At 41.8% G+C, this 21,895-nt stretch overlaps 1 protein-coding gene across 1 annotated transcript in view; it reads right to left on the bottom strand.

Moving 5' to 3' along the window:
- Positions 1 to 3,779: 3,779 nt before the first annotated feature.
- Positions 3,780 to 21,895, bottom strand: part of LOC133950776 (NMDA receptor synaptonuclear signaling and neuronal migration factor-like) — a 37,959-nt gene continuing 19,843 nt past the window's right edge. The window contains exons 10-11 of the mRNA XM_062384898.1: positions 20,038 to 20,113; positions 3,780 to 9,761 (exon numbers count right to left, since the gene is read on the bottom strand). Coding sequence (XP_062240882.1) covers positions 9,664 to 9,761; positions 20,038 to 20,113 — 174 coding nt within the window. The 3' untranslated portion in view covers positions 3,780 to 9,663. The remainder of the gene's footprint in view (positions 9,762 to 20,037; positions 20,114 to 21,895) is intronic.

The raw sequence follows: 21,895 nt of genomic DNA, 5'->3' as shown, positions 1-21,895 counted from the left end.
AGAAAACTACAAAGAAAACCTCCACATGTCAATGTGGAGGTAGACCTGGTGAAGGAGAGACCAGAGCCCAGTCTGCAGGCCTCTTAAGTATTGTTCAGCCCAGGTGTGCCACATCCCTGCTGATCACTAGGGTCTGACTCCACCTACAGAAGCCTGAAACACAAACACAAGCACAGCAGACAACTCCAGGGTTGTCACACTATCAACAAACTCTAAACTCAACATTGACTTTTTGGTCAAGGTTGACCCTGGGTCATTTGTCCAGGGTGTACACAGGTTTTCCCTTCATACGTACAAAGGTCCTTGCTTGCGGCAGCTCGTCTCACGAGTGCTGAGCTTTAACTTTGTTCTTGTCCTTGTGTGGTCTGGTTCACCTCAACCTCTCTACAATTATTCATCACATGCTGGTTACTGTGCTGCTGACTTCAGTGGGTTACAGTTTCCCTGTATGCCACTTGTGTGCATCAGTACGTGGTGACTCAGTACTATTCAGTGAACCCATAATCAGCTTAAACATCCGTGTGCTTTTGATTGGTCCTTACCTTTAAGTTGTTGAACGCACACAGGGACTTCAGTATGATTGTAATGAATCTTCCATTTAATGGCAGTAGCTAACAAAGCAATCGCCTCAGCACATATGTTGCATCCATCTGTTCAGTTAATAATAACATTTGTTAATCACAGAGGAGCCTTGATGCATATTAGCACTTCAAGATGCCTTTATACTATGTACATTAAAAAACAGTTTGCCAGGGATTCAGAAAAACTAAGAAAAAAAAGGAAAAAATTATTTCATAAAAATAATAAATATATGTTTGACACCCACACACACCACACATCTTTCTTCTCAGCCTAAGCACTGTGCAGTTTCAGATTACTTCAGGCACTCCACCTTTGATGGCTATTGCTCCTTTTCCCCTGGCCTCGCTCTGTGTTCATGGCGATGCACACTAATGCTTTTAAATAGTGTTGGTCGAGAGGTAGCCCACCTGGGTAAAGAGGATCTTTCATCTCATGTGGGGTGGAATAGTGGGAGCGAGCTCAGGCCCAGTGATGTGCAGTGAGTTCATATCTTCGCAAGCGCTGCATGGCGTCAGGTATGTCCAACGTACAGCGTTACTTTTGTCCAATCTAATACATAGACAGGGAAGCCTTCCTCTAATTCATTTTTATTATCTGTACTTCCTGAACCCTTCTCATGCACCCTGTGCTCCGGATGCACAGTGCAAAGTGAGCTCCTGCACAATAAGTTTTTGATGATCCCAGTCACAGAAGGTTTCATCAGCTAAGCATGATGTACAAGCCTGGAGGCAGCTTAGAGGCAGGGTGTCTGTTTCTTTAAGTGGTTCCCACTATGACACGGAGTTGTGGCGGCGTCAGAATGAGTGAAAGTGTTCATTAAATCCCGGAATATCCCTAATACTCTCTTTTCCTGGCTAAACAGGTGGTAAGATTATGTCATTTATTATTTTGCTCTCAACCTCCTCCTTTACGGGGCATTCCCCCCCCCCCCCCCCCCTATAATTATTAAATGAGCGATGATCACAGTATTTTCCTCATAAGGAGACGCCAAGGTTCGGCAGATTTTCTGGTTCATGGACGTAAAGGGACATGTGGCTAAAAGTGGACCTGTCCATTCCTTTGAGATGCTCATACAAGGTCATGAGAAGTTCAATTTATTTATTTTCTCTCTGCCCTGAAACAGTTGCTTCCAGCCCGAAAGTTATCTCCATTGCTTCACCACTTGAAATGTTAGTTTGCCTCAGGATCCGTTTTTTTGCACTTTTGCCTTCCATCTTCATGCACTTTATCCAATCCTACCAGAGAGGTGAAGAGTGTGTAATCATCCACGGTGACTTAACTTCGCAAGCCTGGGCCATCAGATTGAAAGTGCTCTCTAGCAAAGTGAGTGAATTCAGCCATGTCAAGTTCATTCTTAACAGCGCAACTGCGTCTGCTACATGTGGAAACAGTCATTGGCTTCATGGTTGAGATGATGATCAGATGATCAGTATTAATATGTTATTCATGCATATGCAGCCCTCCCTCTTATTGCGTTATTTTGTTTAAAGGGGATAGCATCCCTCATCATCCCCCTACAAATTGTCTACTTGGGCCATGGATCTATGGATGACAAGATCAGTCGGTAAAATCCATGATTTTGGTCCAAAATAACATATCTCAACAACTGGTTCAATCAAAATTTTGTGCAGACATTAATGGTCCTCGTGGGATGAATCCTACTGATTTTTATTTTTATTTGACCTTTCAACAATCACTACCAGGACATTTTTTGTTTTCTATTTAATATATTGACAACAATTACATAGATTAATCTGGAATTTGAAACATTGCGTCATATGGCCAATAAATATGGTGTGTCCCTGAGAATGAATTGCTTATTATCACAATGAAGCTGACATTCATGATTTCGAGTACAATAGATTATCCATCCATCCTTCCATTCCTCACACCTTGCGGCACACAGTGGGGCTGGAGCCATTCCTACTAACAGTGGTGGGGTTCACTCTGAACAAGTCAACAGTCTATCACTGTGCATATAATGAAAAAACAACTATTTACGGTACTTGCAGGTATCCATAAGTCATTCCATAATTAGGGGTATGTTTCATGACCATCGGTTATAGTTGTCAATTCTCTTCAAGCAATGATCAAATTGATATTGGGGTACATTTCTTTTCCATTTAAAACAAAAAGTCAACAGGTTCCATTATTTATTATACAGAAAATCTGTATACTATAGTTAAATTCCAACTTTGCTCTTGACATTACCACTAGGATAAATTTATATAAGTTTTGGAAAATTATTTTCATCATTATGTTTGTAAAATAATCACTAAAACATGAGAAAGGTTTATCCAAAACTGTTTGACTTATTGATATACATTAAATTATTCACTTTGTGTGTGTCCGAGAAATCGCTGTCAAATATGTCAAAGAATTACAGTACCCATATAACTCAGCAATGGTTTGCTCAAAAGTCAAATGTCCAGCACCATATGATATCACTTCTAATCTGAGGGGAATGTTGAATTCAGTGAGTTAAATTCCTGTTGAAGTAAATCGCAAAATGTTTTTTCTTACATTTAAAGAACATACTATAAATGTATTGGATTTGGCTGTAACGCTGTATACACCTGAAACTCTAAAATTGTTTTGTGGATTAAAAAAAAAGCTTTATCCTTGGTGACAGCATCCCACAAAATATGTTATCCAGCGCAAAATTCATATTTTCAAATCAGTTAGACAACAATATTTGACAAAATGATTAAAAAAGTTATTTGAGCTTAAGCTTGCCAAGTGATGAATTTTGAACACTATGGGGGTATATTAGCGGAACAACTAGTTTTTTTGCATAGAAGCACACTTATTTCCTCACTTTTTGGCTTATATGAAATGCACACCTAATTATTGAATGACTCATCATGGGCAAATTGAGTGTTCATTCAACCAAAACCTGGCAGAGTAAATATAGAGGAGCTGTGGAGTCGAGGGCATGTCTTAAGAAGCTTATGTCTTTGGACTGTGGGAGGAAGCTAAACATTAGAATGTTAGCATTGCCACAGAAGCATCGTTGTTTATAGTCTGTCATTTTTTAGGCTTATTTTTATATTGTGTTAAACATGTCCATTGAAAGAAAAATAATGTGTTGTTTCATCTTTCATGTGTCGGCTGCCTACCGGGTAGAGCCCTAAACCTTTCTAAAGTATGAAGGACCACTCACTCAATAACAAGACAATGACACAAGTTGTGTAGGACTAAAGTTTACTAGAAAAAAAAGGAAAACAAATTTTAACTAATTGTGATACAATCACAATCCTTGTTAGTAGTTCAGATACAATAAGTTGTCACCTTCAATTTAAGTTCCATTTCTATCCTAAGGAATAACCCAAAAGCTCATCAAAGCTACCCAGATATATTTGTAATTTCTACTAGTATCAAAATCACCAGATACAGTATACAGTAATAATAATTGCTTTATAACGTTAACTAATATACAAGATTTTCTTTATCAATAACCTTATTGTAACATCAATCAATCGCACAGTCTTTATTGTCTGCTAGTCTGAGAAAGTTATTAAAAAATCCAATGCTCAGTTAGGTGACTTAGAAGTTGACGCAAAATGAGCCAGACATTACATACACATATTATTTTCCTTTCTTCTGAAAATACAATCACAGCCCCCACTGGAGGTGTCAGGGTAATCAAAGCAGCATAATCCATCATCCTCATCAAACTCAAATCACACTTCCAACTGAGCCCTTGCAATCTTCATGGAAAAAACATCAAAAGCAGCAGGGGGGCGCAACAATGCTTTTGAAAGCAAGGGAGAAGGTATTCACATATCAATCTGTTGATTTGTATAATTGTTCTCAGGAAAAGAAAATGGCTGTTACAGCGAGACAAATCAAACTGTGTGTTGGCTTGCTTGTTTAACTCGTTTACTGGATTTATTCAAATATGAATACAAGACATCCCGGAGGCCAAGATATGTGTAAACATGATATTTGGTTGTTATCTCAAAGTTGCTGGCACCCACCAAAGATTGCCATGGCTGTTATAGCTTGACTCTCTGCAGGTCTCACTGCTTGACTCCTTCAGTGTTAGGAACATTATCTTACATGAGGTCTCCTGCTTCCTCCACAGCCCATGTGCACCATAAAGCAATATATTTTATATTAAGACTTGGCGTGAAGCGCAGAGGGGTTCAAATTAAATAATTAGCATTGAGCTATGGTTGCTCTCTAATTAAATGGAGTTTTAGCTTTTCTCCATTTTAATCTCATTCTGGTTTTCATGTTTTACAGCTCAGACATGAACTCCAAAGAATGTCACCACAAGAGATTCTTGACATTCATTTCTGAGAACGCAGCAGGAGATTCTTGGCCTCTGACACATTCCTAACAGTACAGAAGTTTCTGGATCGTTCAGGGGAGGGTTGGGGCATCATGAGGAAGGACACATATCTATAAATTCCCCTGTTTAAGCACATCAACCCCGGCGGGGCACGTTTCACCAAAAGCTCTTGATTCTCTAGGCGTCTTTCCAAGTTGACATCTTCGTCTGGGTTTTCTACATCTGACACCTCTTTTTCATCCTGAGATGTTTGTATTCATTTTATGAATTTTTTCCGTTTTGCTTCCTTCGTGAGTTAGAAACATCATCAATGGGCCCACTTGGATGAATCTGAATTCAAAAAAATGTATATGTAACTGAAACATCAGACAGAAACAATTAACAGATCTTTTTGTAGCATGTTTTTACTACTTCAGGTAAACAAGCTGATGCTAATTATGCAGCTTATGAGCAGCTATCAACCATTTTACAACTCGAGTATCAACTGATCACAGCCTCAGGAAGAATTCAATGAGCTTGGTGAATCTACCTTTTCTTTGTGAAGGAAACTCATTATAAACCCTTCAGGCTTGTCTCAACTCTGAGTGTAACTTGCTATTGAGTCCAATACAGCAGCAGGATCAAATATAAAGACTTAAGATGCACTTCCCATATTTGAGCAGGTGTGTTATTAGGCTTTGGGGGATGGGCTTCACTTAAATTCAAGGCAGAGGTGGCAGGGGAGACAAGGGAGTCTATAAGTGCTAGACTTAACTCCATTTGAATATTAAGGAGCCAAGCAGTGAACAAGCTGCATTCTGCTGCATCAGTCTTCCATGTATTTCTCACTTTGTTTTTGTCCATCATCAGACAGCACTAGAATTTGACAGTAATTTAAGGTATTACAGACTAAAAAATACCTTGAACAATGTACTCCATCCTGTACATTAAAGAAATGTACTCAACACAGGACTTTATATTGCTACGGAAAAAAGATTTGCAGATCGGCTGATGTTTTAACAAATACTTCTACATGAAGAAAAATCATAGAATGAACAACAATTTCTAAAGTCAGATTGATTAAGTGAAGAGATAATTAAGCTGCCAAGACAGCAAATGTCATGAGCTACAGTCAGGATGTGATGTTTCTCATACACCTTTAAATGTTCTATGATTTTAAAAGTAATAGCCATTAAATTCATTTTGAGGTTGTATCAAGACTGTTAACATGCAAGACCATCAGCAAGAATGTCTACAGACGGTGTGACAATGAATAAAATTAATATAAAACGTATATAGTTCGAGGTGGAAATACTGGTACTAGTTCACACAATAATTTCAGCATTATATACATGATCAGATCACTAATTCCATCAGTAGAAAAACAACATACCTGCACAGATTGTAAAACCTTTTTGTTAGAAGTGTTCCACTGACAGGATCAGTGATATACCACAAACATAAGATGCTAATTGGAAATAAGAGTAGAGATAAATACTAAAATAGTTTTTGTAGTTGATGTAATTGATTCCCTATTCACTCGTACTCACTGATGGAATTACTGATGTGTAAATTTAACACATTTTATTGAGACAATGGATTAAACTGGTGAAAATGTTTGTATTTACAGCAAACACCGAAAGTTTTTTATTATAACACTCACAACTATAAGTCATTAAAGACGAGAATTTCAAAATAAAGCTCTGTTTCTGATATGAGCATGTCTCTCTGCACTTCAGGTAATTAAAGGTTCCGTGTGTGAAATTTAGTGGCATCCAGTGGTGAGGGTGCAGATTGGAATTAACTGGAAACTCATCCTCTCACCCTTCCCTTTTAAGTGTTGGAAAGCCTGTGACGACATAATGTAAAAGACAAGAGTGTGGTTTGTCCATTGACGGCTACTGTAGAAGAAACATAGCAGTCCAACATGGTTGACTCTGTGGTAAAGGGCCCGCTCACAATGATGATATAAAGGGCCTATTCAGATGTTACACAATGATTATTAGCTTAAGGTGATTATGCACTGATGCAAACATCATTATAAACATAATATAGAATTTCCGGCCAACTCTACACACTGGACCTTTAAAGTACCCGAATACTGTTTCAGAATTTACAGTGCGCTGGATGGAACAATGATACAAACAAGGAGTAGTTACTTATGCATAAAACTACTGCTACAACTGGGCAATATTAGTATTCCAACACACAAACATACCAGTGTTTCCAACACATTTTGTGTTGACATAAGCAACCACTATGGTCTTACCTGTTTACAGTAATTTCAACAAATTATCACAATAAATTTGACACAAGCTAGTCTGTGGCACAACGATACCTTGACAGCAGTATATACTGTATGAGTGAGCATTTTATGTGACACAAGCATAAATCAAAATTTACAGTGATACACAAATATCTTAAATATAGAAAAACATGTCAGCTCACTTTCATGGTAGGAAGTAAATAATGCAAAGAGCAGCATCAATGTATCTGAGGAAAGTCAAGAATAGTCCATTTCAGAATTATTTAACAGAATGTTTTGAAACTGGCAAAAGGGCGGGGTTAAATGCCTCAGTATCTCCATTTTGGTTCACATTTTTCCTTACAGAGCCCATAAGTTCAATATGTTCATTCCACTGCAATGAACGCTTCTTCCAGTTCAAATGTTTCACATGGATCAGCAAGCATCACCACTGGGAGACTTGAATGTACCGATAAGCAGCGAAAGTGCTCAGTCATGCACACACAGGTCAAGATACACGATTTGCAGGGAAGCTTGGATAAGCATTTAGGAGGTGTGGGTTAATAAATGACACATAATGTTGTCTGACTACACTGATAGTCCCTGAATCTTGATCTTGCAACCAAGTTAATGACGAAATGAAAAAGCAAAAAAAGCCTCTACTTACAGTGGATTTTCCTTTATCCCCTATCTTTGTGAGGACATTGCGTGATGATGTAGCTATATACCTCAGAGAGAATATATGTTTATATACATGAATATAACAGAGGACATGGCCACATCAGCACAAGCTTGAAATGGTGCGATATAAATGCCACTTCTCCTTTTTTGAAACTACAATTATCCAATGCCAGTAGTTAAGCAAAAAATATTTAGTGTAAGTAACATAAAATAAATTAGTGCTAGATATTTAGCAATAGTGTGAGTATTTCGTAGCTATACAGTAAAATGCTTTAAACAAAGAAAAAACAGGATTGTTTTCAGCAACTAGAGACAATGACAGAAATGCAGCATCAGGCTTATAGTGGCTTTGTTATAAGATGGGCTACGGTAGTTCAAGTCTGAAATAACTCAACAATAAGATAAGGTCATAAGAAAGGTTATAATTATTTCTCTCTGCCTGGTGAAGATTTTATTAAGAGCCCTGTCACAAGGGGTACTGCTCAACATGTGAAACTTGTCAGAATACATTACCCTCTGCTTCTGCAAATTTGACCTTAACTTCATTAAGTTAAAAAGTCTCAAAATTAAAATGTCCTCATTTTTAAAAAGTGGATATTAATACCAAACATGACAATGAATGACCTTTGTCTTGTGATATTCAGCAAATCTGTTTTATAACACATAAACCAAAGTGTAGTGGTGAGGGGAAAGAAACACAACTCAGAGTTAAGTGTCACCTCTACCACGTCATTGCTACTTTGAAAACGTCAAACTAAGTCTTCAATAAGAAATTCTGATTCACTCCAAAAGATGAGAGTAAATGGAGAGTTGAAATAAAGTAAATATACAGCGCAGCATGTATGTTACTACTCCTTATAAAGACACAAACACACTAAATAGTTTCAGTACCCATGAACCAACAGCTCAAAAAGAAAAGCTGGTGTAGGCTCAGCCGGGTCAAACGTAATGTTGTAAAGTTCAGAAAGATCCACAGATACATCTGTGTGTTTGGCTACTGTTGACTTTACAGACTATGAAAATATAGGAAACCTCCACCCTCCATATGACATCCCTGACGGTCATGATGTCCCACTGGCGATGGCTTTGTGTGGAGTATGTAGGCATCAGATTCTGATCTACAGTATGTTGCAAACACTGAATACAATTCTTAGTATCAAAGAAGGGTTTTAACCTGAGTTAATACAACAATCTGTACAAAAAATGCTAATACAGTTATTTGAAGTTTTAAAACAGTTGTGTTAAATAGATCTGATTAATTTGTCTAGATTTTCACATGACAAAGAGATGCTGGAAATCGATTCTCTAATGCTCTGCTAAGCACTTGTTTATTTACATATAAGCTATAATTCCCTTGCAGAAAACTTTCACACATGACAGAGAAAATACTTCTGTCCTATAAACCTGCATCTTAAAAGATTAGCTGAGGCAAAAGAGGCAAAACGTAACCAACTAAATAAATAAATCTGTCACCTTCTAAACTCAGAAGCGTGGAGTTCGTTCTGCTGTCGCTCTGCTATCACTATTGCTATGATCTAAGGAATCTTAACTCTAGTTAGTGTCTGCTGACACATTTAGGATAGGATGATGAGTCCCTTGCTTCTCCTCCTTATTCTCGTCCCTCTCATTCTCTTTTCTCAGAGAGATAGGCAGAATGGAAAATGGATAAGGGAGGAAAAAGCACACCACTGGCTGAATCTACAGGACGTCCGTCACTTCAGAGGTGAAAAACAGAGCCAGCTGCGTTGCTGCTCCTGCTATGCCACAGAGCTGGTCTAGGTGCCTCTGAAGGGCCCTTCAGCTAAACGCCCTGTCACCATACATCAGTAGGCTCAGACATGAGATAACCGGCCAACAGGCCAACAGAAAGTGGACGACGTCACAAGAGGTCATCATAGTCCAGCAGCTTCGAGTGCCGACGGCTTTTCCACAGGCGGAACAGACGGAAATCAAAGTACATCTCGATCATCTCTTTGCCTGCAACAAAAAACAAAACAAAACAAAAAACAAAACAAAGTTAATTGTGCAGAATTGTTAAATACTGAAAAACCTGAGCTCATATGTTCATGGTGGAACAATTCTCCAAATCCACAGCTCAGTTCAGACCACAATGTTTGAGCCACGTGTCATACCTTGTTTGCGTTGTTGATTGTCTATATTGTATTGACACCCTAATGCCTGGGCTGTCTGCCATCTCAGGGTAACCATCCATCTTGAGCTAATTAAGTTACTGCAGGCCTGATCGCTCAATGGTGATTGGATAAAAGAAACTCCTCTTACACACGTGAAGTTGAAGTCAATAAAAGAGAAGTAATCTGTGATGTACATGTGTAATCCTTTAGTGTTGGGGGGCATGGCTCAGGTTATAGTTGGTGTTAAATCTCAATCTCCCCTAAACCCAGGCAGCATCAGAAAGAGCATTCAACATAAAATAAATAAAAGATAAAAAATATTCTCAACTGGCTGCAGTGATGTTATTATATTAAGTGTGATATGCCTCATTACACCTTTTTGTTCAAGATTTGTATGTTACGGGCATCAAACATGATTAATGATTCTCAGAGGGTAATGGGAATTGTCTCCTCAGACTTGCTGATATTACTGTAATCAGGGCAGGAGCAGGATCTGGGTCATGGAGGTGCAGCGATTGATTTTCTGTCAGGGTGTCATCAGTCATTGCTTGACAAATTTCTATTTAAAACATTTTTTGCCAATTCAATCAATATGTTCGCCATGAAATGTTCCACGAACGGTACCAACTTTAATTTTATTCCATTGGTTTGGTTTGCACTTAAAAAATGTAAGTATCAGTAAACCCCATGCGAGAATGTTCAGTCCAGAGAGATGTGTCAGGAGGGGTTACAAGAAAGTAAACACAGGAGGGATCCTGTGAACAAATCCAACAAAACACAGGTGATAATGACATTTTCATAATAAAATAACAAGCGCAATGTCAATAGATGTCAGACAAATGATTGATGAGGGATGCGTTGAGGGCTGTGCAGACTGCTCACTCCTGTATTTTCACTCCATAGTATGCTTTCTTCATTGCTGAGCAGCATACTGGCATTGATTTATGTCCACTATTAACATTCAGTGGGTGTACCAGTTAGGCCAATGGTGCTAATTCAATATAAATACTACTGGATGTAGTTGTTGTTATGGAGCTTAGCGAAAGTTAAGTTCAATAAGGAAGACTTAAACCCGCACACAGATCAGCTGACTGCCGGCGGTCCTCATGTAAGCTTATTATGCCATTCATGAGAAGCATCATGTGGTCTGCCATTACACACAACCTCATTATTAAAGCACGTCATGTCATCTGCTACTGCATGGACGTCCGGCATTTCAAACCATCTTACATCCGAGGAATAGTAGCGGGAATTCACGTCAATGCCAGATGTCACAACTTTTCTTTTGCCAGTTTATTTTTTAATCCGGCTGGTAAACTACTACTTAAAGGCATCACAAAAGTTTCTCCTCCCCTTCCAGACCATAGACAACCCATCACAAAGATGGCGGCGCGTGTAGACGCAGCGACCACTCGCGCTCCCAACAAAGCGGTGTTTTGTTTATCCGGAAGTGTTTGTCCGGAAGTTTTCCGTGTTCGTCTCGTCTGTCTGCGTCGGATTATAAGTACAGTCAACAGGCTCTGTTAGACATCTGCAAGAGCAAGATTAACAACGGGTTGGATACAACAACAGAGACACCCATCAAGGAGCTCGGATTACTCCGCCAGCCCGTGACTACACCGGACCCGACTGCAACCACAGCCCTGATAAAGAGACGTCGGAAACGGTGTGCGAGGAAGCAGAAGAGGGGCAAGAGCGGAGGTATCCGAGCTAGGCTAGCGGCTAGCCCAACTCGCCCAGCCATACCATCCATCATCATGGCTAACGTGCGATCCTTGGACAATAAAATGGATCATATACGACTGCTGAGGTCAGCGAATCGGACAGTGAGTAACTGCTGTGTGCTTGTTTTCACAGAAACATGGCTTAATGATAACATCCCCGACTCCGCTGTACATCTGGAGCAGCTAACATGCTATCGAGCGGACAGAGCCCTCGTCAACGGAGGTAAACAACGTGGTGAGGAGTTTGTGTTTACACACGTGATGCGTGGTGCCAGGACGCTGTGGTAGTATGCAGACACTGTTCACCACTGGCGGAGTTCATGATCATAAAGTGCCGTCCTTTCTATCTGCCGAGGGAATTCACTGCGGTTTTAATAATCGCGGTATATATCCCTCCAACCTCCAGCTGCAGTGACAGGGATGCAGCACTTTGTGAACTTTATCAGGCTATCAGCGAAAAACAGACAGCACACCCAGATGGATTTATAATCATCGCTGGAGATTTTAATCATGCTGATCTTAAAACCGTCTTACCAAAACATCATCAGCATGTTAATTTTCCAACAAGGGAGAAAAACACCTTGGACCTGGTTTATACCGCACACAAAGGAGCATACAAGGCCTCCCCCCTCATTACATTACATTACATTACATTTAGCTGACGCTTTTATCCAAAGCGACTTACAATAAGTGCATTCAAACCCGAGGGTACATACCAAGGACGACAACAATCAAGAAAGTACAATTTCTTCAAATAAAGCAAAACTACAAAGTGCTATAAGTAAGTGCCATTTAAGTGCTACTTAAGTGTTAGTTTCAAAAAGTTGTTAGTGTTTTTTTTTTTTTTTTATTCAAGGTAAAGTCGGAAGAGGTATGTTTTTAGTTTTCGGCGGAAGATGTGTAGACTTTCTGATGTCCGGATGTCAATGGGGAGCTCATTCCACCATTTAGGAGCCAGGACGGAAAACAGTCGTGTTTTTGATGAGTGTTTAGCTCGCAGTGAGGGAGCAACGAGCTGATTGGCCGAAGCAGAGCGGAGTGAACGGGGTGGGGTGTAACGTTTGACCATGTCCTGGATGTAGACTGGACCGGATCCGTTCACAGCATGGTACGCAAGTACTAGTGTTTTGAACCGGATGCGAGCAGCCACTGGTAACCAGTGAAGGGAGCGGAGGAGTCGAGCTGCTGCATTCTGGATGAGCTGCAAAGGTCGGATGGCAGTAGCAGGTAGACCTGCCAGGAGGGAGTTACAGTAATCTAGACGTGAGATGACCAGAGCCTGGACCAGAACCTGCACCGCCTTCTGAGTGAGAAGGGGGCGTATTCTCCTGATGTTGTACAGCATGAATCTACAGGACCGTGTTGTTGCAGTAATGTTGGCAGTAAGGGAGAGTTGGCTGTCGAGTGTTACGCCCAGGTTCCTAGCTGTCTGAGTGGGGGTTAACACAGAGTTGTCAAAGTTAATAGTCAGGTCGTGGATGGGAGAGTCTTTCCCTGGAAGGAAAAGTAGTTCAGTCTTGTCAAGGTTAATCTTCAGGTGGTGTTGAGACATCCACTGAGAGATGTCGGTCAGACAGGCAGTGATTCGTGCTGCTAGCTGTGTTTCTGATCGGGGAAAAGACAGGATTAGTTGGGTGTCATCGGCATAGCTATGGTAGGAAAAGCCGTGTGAGTGAATGACAGAGCCGAGGGAGTTGGTGTACAAAGAGAAGAGGAGAGGACCTAGGACAGAACCTTGAGGGACCCCAGTAGTGAGGGGACAAGGTTCAGACACAGACCCTCTCCAAGTTACCCTATAAGTGCGTTCATTGAGCTAGGAAGAGAGCAGGGAGAGAGCAGAGCCTGAGACACCGAGGTCCTGAAGGGAGGAAATAAGGATCTGGTGGTTCACTGTGTCGAATGTAGCAGAGAGGTCTAGAAGGATGAGGACAGAGGAGAGAGAGGCTGCTCTAGCAGTGTGAAGCTGCTGAGAGACAGCAAGGAGGGCAGTCTCAGTTGAGTGACCTGCCTTGAAACCAGACTGGTGAGGGTCAAGAAGATTATTGTACTTAAGATAGTAGGAAAGTTGATTAAAGATAGCACGCTCAAGAATTTTGGAAACAAAGGGAAGGAGAGGGACAGGTCTGTAGTTATTTACTTCAGACGGGTCCAGGGTGGGTTTCTTCAGGAGAGGATTTACTCTTGCCTGCTTCAGAGAATTAGGGAAACAGCCAGTTGACAGGGAAGTGTTGATTAGATGGGTAAGAAAAGGATGAAGGTCAGGAGCAATAGACTGGAGAATATGAGAAGGGATGGGGTCAAGGGGGCAGGTGGTCGGGCGGGCGGAGGTTACCAAGGTCAGACCTTGATTGGGAGACAGGGGGGTGAAAGAGGAGAGCGAAGGGGATGAAGATGAAGTTGTTGGAAGTGTGGTTATAGAAGGAGGATCAGAAAATGAAGAGCGTATGTCATCTATCTTTTAGGTAAAGTAGTTGACAAAGTGGCTTGGTAGAAGAGAGGAAGGAGGAGGGGGACTGGGAGGGTTGAGGAGGTTGGAAAAGATGGAGAAGAGTTTTTTGGGATTAGAAAATGAGGCTTGAATTGCAGTTTGGTAAAAAGTGCTTTTGGCTGTGGAAATAGAGGCAGAAAAAGAGGAGAGAAGAGACTGATAAGCTAGCAGGTCGTCCAGGTGTTTAGATTTCCGCCATTTCCTTTCTGATGCTCGCATAGTGGCTCTGACGGCACGCACCGAGTCAGACAACCACGGAGCTGGGAGGGACTTGCGGACCTGTCGTGACGTAAGAGGACAGAGAGAGTCAAGAGAGGAGGACAGAGTAGAAAGGAGAATGTCAGTGGCAGAGTTAGGATGCATGAGTGAGAAAGAGTCAGTGGGAGGGAGGGCTGATAGAACAGAGGAGGCTAGAGAGGAAGGAGAGAGGGAACGAATGTTGCGACGGACAGGTACAGACTCTGTTGATGTGTTAAGGTTGTCAGTTTGAGATAATGGGAGAGAGTAAGAGATAAAGAAGTGGTCGGAGACATGAAGTGGGGTTACAGTGAGGTTAGATGTTGAGCAGTTTCTGGTGAAAATATAGTCCAGGTGGTTACCGGCTTTGTGAGTAGGAGGGGAAGGACTGAGTGAGAGAGCGAAAGAAGACAGTAAAAGTAAAAGGTCAGATGACTTGTCTGTCTGGATGTTAAAGTCACCCAGAAGGATAAGTGCAGGGCCATTTTCTGGGAAGTTTGACAGGATTGTGGAGGCAGTGGAGAGGGCAGCTGGGGTGGATAAGTTGTCCGGTGTAATCCAGGTCTCAGTGAGAGCAAGGAGGTCAAGTGATTGCTGTGTAGCAAAGCCAGAGATGAAGTCTGCCTTGCGGGTAGCTGACTGGCAGTTCCATAGGCCCCCTGTGACAAGGTGTTGGGTATGTGTGGAGCGGGTTGGATAGATAAGACAGGAAAGGTTACAGTGTTGGTGTGAGCGAGTACAAGGCCTATAGTAACTATGATGAGAAATGCGCACAGAAATTATACACATATTGAAAATAAAAATGCAGCTTTATACTCAGCCTCCCCCGAAGCCTCCAACGAAAGACTCCTTTGTCTTAATCCCCCGAGTCTTCATACGATGAGTTTTCACAGACGCTGAAGCTGACGCTCCAAACAATTCCTGGTTTTAAACCAGAGTTGACGATGGCTGGCTTCAGCTGTGCTGACCACTCCCCCTGGTCATGAGCCAATCAGGCACCACGTGGTGTTAATGGCCCAGCAGCAGATAATCAACAGAGTTAAAATAACAAGAGAGACTTGTCCCTTTAATCAGTGACTTTAGCTAAGTGTCCTATTTGGCCAGAAACTGTTTCTGGACAAAGGCTATTTACCTCAGCAGGTAGAAAGTAAAATAGAATTATGCTTTTTAACAGAATTGGAATAAAAAGAAAGCAATTTTAACCTTTGGTTGGTTCCTATTTAACTCTCAGTCACCTGAGTGAAAGTACAAGCAGTAGACAGAACTAAAAAACAAAGAAGCACCCGTCTCATACAATTCAAGGTGAGACCAAACAGTTGAAACTATCAATCTAGTTAACCTAAGACAGCAGATACAATAGTAATTTAATAGAGAAGCTTAATAAAGAATATACTTAACTGAATCTAAGAAGTCCAGTAGTATGAAGGCCCCAGAAGTCAAAATGCACACATCGGACTTTCCAACCACATCACTGTCATGCTAATGCCAGCATATATGCCCAGAGTGAAAGTGGAAAGACCGGTCCGGAAAGAGATTACAGTGTGGCCGGATGGATGAAGGTGTGCTCTCCAGGACTGTCTTGCGACAACAGACTGGGATATGTTCAAGCAAGCAGCTACATACAACAACCACATAGACAATGAGGAGCTTACAGACACTGTTCTCTCCTACATCCGCAAATGCACAGATGATGTGACCCACACAAAGACCATCATCACTCGGGCTAACAAGAAGCCATGGCTGACAGGAGCTGTCCATCGGCTGCTGAGGGCCAGAGACAAAGCCTTCAGAGCCGGGGATAGAATTGGCTTGAGAACAGCGAGAGCCAGCCTGTCCCGTGGCATCGGAAGAGCAAAACAGGACTACTCCAAAAAGATAACCAGCCACTTCAAAGACAGCAGAGACACACGCAGCCTGTGGCAGGGCATCCAGACCATCACGGATTACAAACCTGCATCACAGACCTGCGACGACAACATCTCTCTGCTTAACGACAACAGCTTCTTTGTACGGTTCGAAGCAACAAACAACACAAGCCCACAGAAAACTCCAACCCCCCCCACGACCAGGTTCTGTGCCTGTCTGCCGAAAGTGTGAAGAGGGCACTCTCCACTATCAACCCCAGGAAAGCAACAGGCCCAGACAACATTCCAGGCCGTGTACTGAGGGACTGCACAGAGGAGCTTAAAGACATCTTCACGGATATCTTCAACACTTCTCTGAGTCAGGCTGCTGTTCCATCACATCTCAAGACCTCCATCATCATATCTGTGCCAAAGAAACAATGACTATCGCCCTGTGGCACTGACCCCCATCGTTATGAAGTGCTTTGAACGGCTAGTCATGACTCACATCAAGTCCATCCTCCCCCCCACCCTGGACCCCTTCAGTTCGCATATCGGGCTAGACGTTCCACAGAGGACGCAATCTGCTCTGCTCTCCACCCAGCCCTCACCCACCTGGAAAATGCAGACTCACATGTGAGAATGCTTTTCATAGACTTTAGTTCAGCGTTTAACACCATAATCCCACAACAACTCATCTGTAAACTGGACCAGCTGGGGCTCAACACCTCCCTTCACAATTGGATTCTGGACTTCCTCAGTGAGAGGCCACAAGCAGTACGGGTCGGCAACAACACCTCGAGCAGCATCACACTCAGCACAGGGGCCCCACAAGGATGTGTGCTCAGTCCCCTGCTCTTCACTCTGCTGACTCACAACTGCACATCAACCTACAGCACCAATAACATGGTGAAGTTTGCGGACAACACAACCCTGGTGTGTCTCATCAACAAGAACGATGAGACCCACTACAGGAAGGAGGTCAACCTCTTGACCACCTGGTGCAGAGACCACAACATCCTGCTGAATGTCAGCAAGACAAAGGAGATGGTGGTCGACTTCAGGAAAAGCCTCACTGAGCACCCCCCACTGACCATCGATGGTGCTGCTGTGGAGCGAGTGAGCAGCACCAAATTCCTGGGGGTGCACATCAGCGAGGACCTCTCCTGGGCCACCAACTCTGCATCACTGGTGAAGAAAGCCCAGCGACGCCTCTACTTCCTCCGCAAACTCAAGAAAGCGAGAGCTCCCATACCCATCCTGAACATTCTACCGGGGCACCATTGAAAGCATCCTGTCCAGCTGCATCACTGTGTGGGGCAGTAGCTGCACTGCACACAGCAGGAAGAGACTGCAACGCATAGTCAACACAGCTGGTAAGATCATTGGTGCCCCACTCGCTTCCGTGCAAGACACTTACACCACCCGCCTCACCCGGAAAGCCAGCTCGATCGTGAGTGACACCAGCCACCCCGCACACGGTCTGTTCAGCCTCCTACCCTCTGGAAGAAGGTACAGCAGCCTCTGTTGCCGCACCACCAGACTCGGAAATAGTTTCATACAACAAGCTGTCAGGAAGCTAAATTCTCTCCCCTCACTCCCCCCAGCCATATCCTCTAGTCTGACTGGAGGCTTAAATCCCCCCCCAAAAAACTAAAAACACTCAGGACTATGCAACAATTAAATCACTACGTTTACACTTTTAGAGAACCGTATGCTGCTGTAACAAACTGTCTCTTGTACTGTTTGCACTTTATCACTTTAGTCACTACGTTTACACTTTTAGAGAACCTTATGCTGCTGTACTTAAAAAATTCTGTATGTTTACTTAGTATTAGGAAATGTCTTGTGTCTCTGTTGTGCCTGTGCACTTTATATGTCTCACTGTGGGATAGTGGGAAACGTTGTATCGATTCCTTGTATGTTCTGAAAATGTAAGAAATTTACAATAAAGCTACTTTAACTTTAACTTTTTTTTAATCACTCTCTCCGTTTTGTACAGGATGCTTTCAGTACTAAGAAACGGCGTGTTTTCTCCCTACACAGACTGACTTCTCGATGCCGTATGTTTATTAGCTTTTTATGGATTTTTAAGGATTGGGGAGTTTACTATACACTCCCAAACCTTTAGTCCCGATGTAGACATCTCCTTCAATTCACTTTTCTGCCCTTTTCAGTCTATGATTATATCAAAAAATCTGACCTTCCACTAGCCCTTATGGTCCCCTATTCCTCATTCCTGGGAAAACTTACATTATCAAAAACCTGGTTCAATTTTCATCTTAAAAATAATCCAAATTAAAAGCAATCTATCGCCCGAACGCTATTACGCCCATTCCTTCAGGATTGAAGCTGCTACTTCCGCAGCAAACCAAGGTATTTCCTCTCCTGCACTTCAACAAATGGGTTGATGGTCTTCTTCGGCTTTCACCTCCTATATCCGCCCGGATATTAACATCGTCCTTTCAAATCAAAGATCTCTGAAACCCTGATGTCGGTAAGTCATGCATATAACTGATGATGGTTTATTATCTGCTCGCTTGTTGAGTCTTGTTAGCTTTATTGTTAACTTCTCATTTAAACAAACACCTAGGCACTCTCCTCACGCATTGCCTACACGATCTCTGCCTACACTACACTTGGTCGGAAGGACCCCATACTTTTGAGCGGCGTATGTGCACACTGTATTTTACTTTCGGTCCAGCAGACCTTAATTTTCAGTTTGTCATACGACTTAATTTCTGTTATGGAGGCCTTAATTCTTTTGGTCAAATGGCCTTTTTATTTAAGTTTGGTCCTTGCTGACCGTTTTTTAAGGTTTACATCTTGCACTCACCATGGCTTTAACTTGGTCCAGCAGACCTTCATTTAAGTTTGCCATGCCACTTAATTTCTTTTGGCGGTGCGCAGCGATTTAATTTCTGTTTGTCATGCGACTTAATTTCTATTGCGGAGGCCGTACCGCTTTGCATTTCTGTTGTTATTTATTTTAATTTGGTCTTGGACCTTAATTTCATTTTGGTCAAATTACCTTTTATGTAATTTTGGTCCTTGCTGACCGTTTATTAAGTTCAACATTTAGGACCTGCACTCACCATGGCTTAACTTGGTCCAGTGGACCTTTATTTAAGTTTGCCATGCAAGTTAATTTCTTTTGGCGGTGGCTGTACCATTTAAATTTCTGTTTGTCAAGCGACTTAATTTCTCTTGCGGAGGCAGTACCGCTTTTTCATTTCGTTAATTTTTTTTAATTTTATTTGGTCTTGTACCTTACTTTCAATTGGTCGAATGACCTTTTATTAAGTTCCACATTTAGAACCTGCACTCACCATCTGCCTGACAACATACTCGTTACTCGTGGCATCCATTGCACTTCTGTCCATCCTGGAAGAGTGATCCATCGCATGTGGCTCTTCCTGAGGTTTTCTACGTTTTCCTTTCAAGAAGGTTTTTTTGTAGTTTTTCCTTACTCTTGTGAGGGTTAAGGACAGAGGATGTCACACTTAGGAAGTCCAATAGGACAATGCTCATATATGGGCCATCCAAACAAACGATTGACTGATGAACCTCCACCAGTGTCTAGACCCCGGGAGGTATTCCTGTACAACACTCTGCTCCACCCCCTTCTAATCCTGATGACATCACCCAGGGGTCTAAAATGCCAAAGACCGTAAATATTCACATTCTCCGTGCATTGTCAAAATAAAGTTTGTTAAATTGAAAAATCAAGTCTCTCCTGATTGAATTGTGTGTTTGTGCAGGCAGTGCAATAAGCATGAAGACAGCACAAAACCACTAATATGGTGTGTGTGTGTGTGGTGCTCTCACCCTGTGCAGACAGCTCCAGCGGGGACTTGAATTCAACCGATGTGGGTCTCATTAGCCTCTTCAGAGTCTGAATAAGCTGAAGGGGAAAAGGTGAGCGAGAAAGAAACATACAAAGAGTGAAAAAAAAAAGAAAGAAAGAATACTTAATTCCCCCAAGTAACATCAGGAGATAGGAAATGAAAACCGACAAAGCAGCGATGATGCAGAGGGAGTGTCGGAGGAGGGCCCTGCAGCAATTTGATTCTGTTTATTCAGCGCTGCAGCTGAGTGCATATGAAAAAGGTCATCATGTCAATTACACTGAAATAGCTCAGTATAACTGAAAGTCACTCATGGTGGGGTTTTCTGTCCATACAGACACATCTGTCTGAGTGGATTCATAGTAATGCAAAGAGTGTGGCAGAGTAGGGTCACAGAGGGAGGGAGCGCAGAGTAAAGTCTCCGCGCTTAATGCGGCTGCCTTCAAAGGCTGATACAGTCGTTTGTGTACACCATTACAGGTGGTGAGGTAATTCATGATATACCGTAAGTAGGAACAAGAGTTTGAGCAACAATACAATTTACTTGTTAATGGCTGCTGATTCACTCTGCTAAGATGCTCTCCACCTAAAACACATTCCTGGATATACAGTAGGACACATTTGAGCCATTTTCAGAAATGAAATACATAATGTTGCCGGCTTTAAGCATTTATTTGACAAAACGCTTTTGCTCATCCACAGATGTCTGGTTTGTAATGGCTCTTTTAAACATTAAAAATATCAGCCCTGTGAGATATCAGACACCATTTAAAGAGTGAGCCGTGCTGAGGCCGGAGAGTAACAGTGAATTGGAAAGTTATGACCTATGAACAAAAGTGGTCTGAGGTCGCTTACAGGTGGGAAACTTGTTTTACAGTGACTACGACTATGAGACTACAGACTATGTGAGTGCAAAGGAGGCTCGAGTCCTTTGAAACACTATATTATTACTTATAAGAAACTAAATTTTAACAGCCTACTTTACCATTTATGACAAAGATTGAAAAGACATTAAGGCTTGTCTTACACTACTGCAGATACTTTTTCACCTCTATTAATAAGAAAAATCTCTGTCAACATGATTTTAGCTTTTCAAAAAATGTCTGTCCCTACAAGAACACATAATGACAACGAACGCTCAAACAAGCATGACAGGCCAGTAGGTGACAATCAAGTGTTCATCAATACTGATTGAAACACCATAGAAGAATCCATAGCCAAGTAATATTTGTTGTTTCTGGTGCATGCTCATTGCACAAACCAACAGTGTGCATGTGCGAAGGAGGTTGTGATATTATCAATTTGTATTTGCACATGGATACACAAACACCATAGTTATAGAACATCTGTACTCCGGAAATCGTTCATCAATCATTTGTCTTAGAGACTTAAGATGTGGTCACAGGGCTCAAACCCAGAGGAAAAAGTTTGTTCTGCAAAATGTCTGCAACGTTGTTGACAGGGTTTAAGTCTCTCATTCACTCAAATGCTCTCCGTGAAATGCTTTAATGGAAATTCATTACTACAACTACTTCAGGTCTGAGATCTTCAATTACCGTTTATTTTTAAGCCAATAGGGCTTTATAGAATATTGGAGCTCATACCTGTACTGCTTCTCTCCTTCATAAAGGGTGTTCCCAATGCACAAGTCGGTAAATGAAATAATTCAAAACACCTTCATTCACCTATATTTGTTAATGCCAACTTTATTACAACCTATAACATCCAAAGTATCATCTAACACTATTTAGCTCGATGATTTAGCCTGACTCCAGAGAATGGAAGCTGGACCGGTGCAGATCCTTATAACCTCTAAAGATCCCTTCAGTGTTAATAGC

This window comes from Platichthys flesus, chromosome 3 (genome assembly GCF_949316205.1).
Source record: "Platichthys flesus chromosome 3, fPlaFle2.1, whole genome shotgun sequence".
NCBI lineage: Eukaryota > Metazoa > Chordata > Actinopteri > Pleuronectiformes > Pleuronectidae > Platichthys > Platichthys flesus.
The sequence above is the reverse complement of the archived record's forward strand: the minus strand, read 5'-3'. Positions and strand labels throughout refer to the sequence as shown.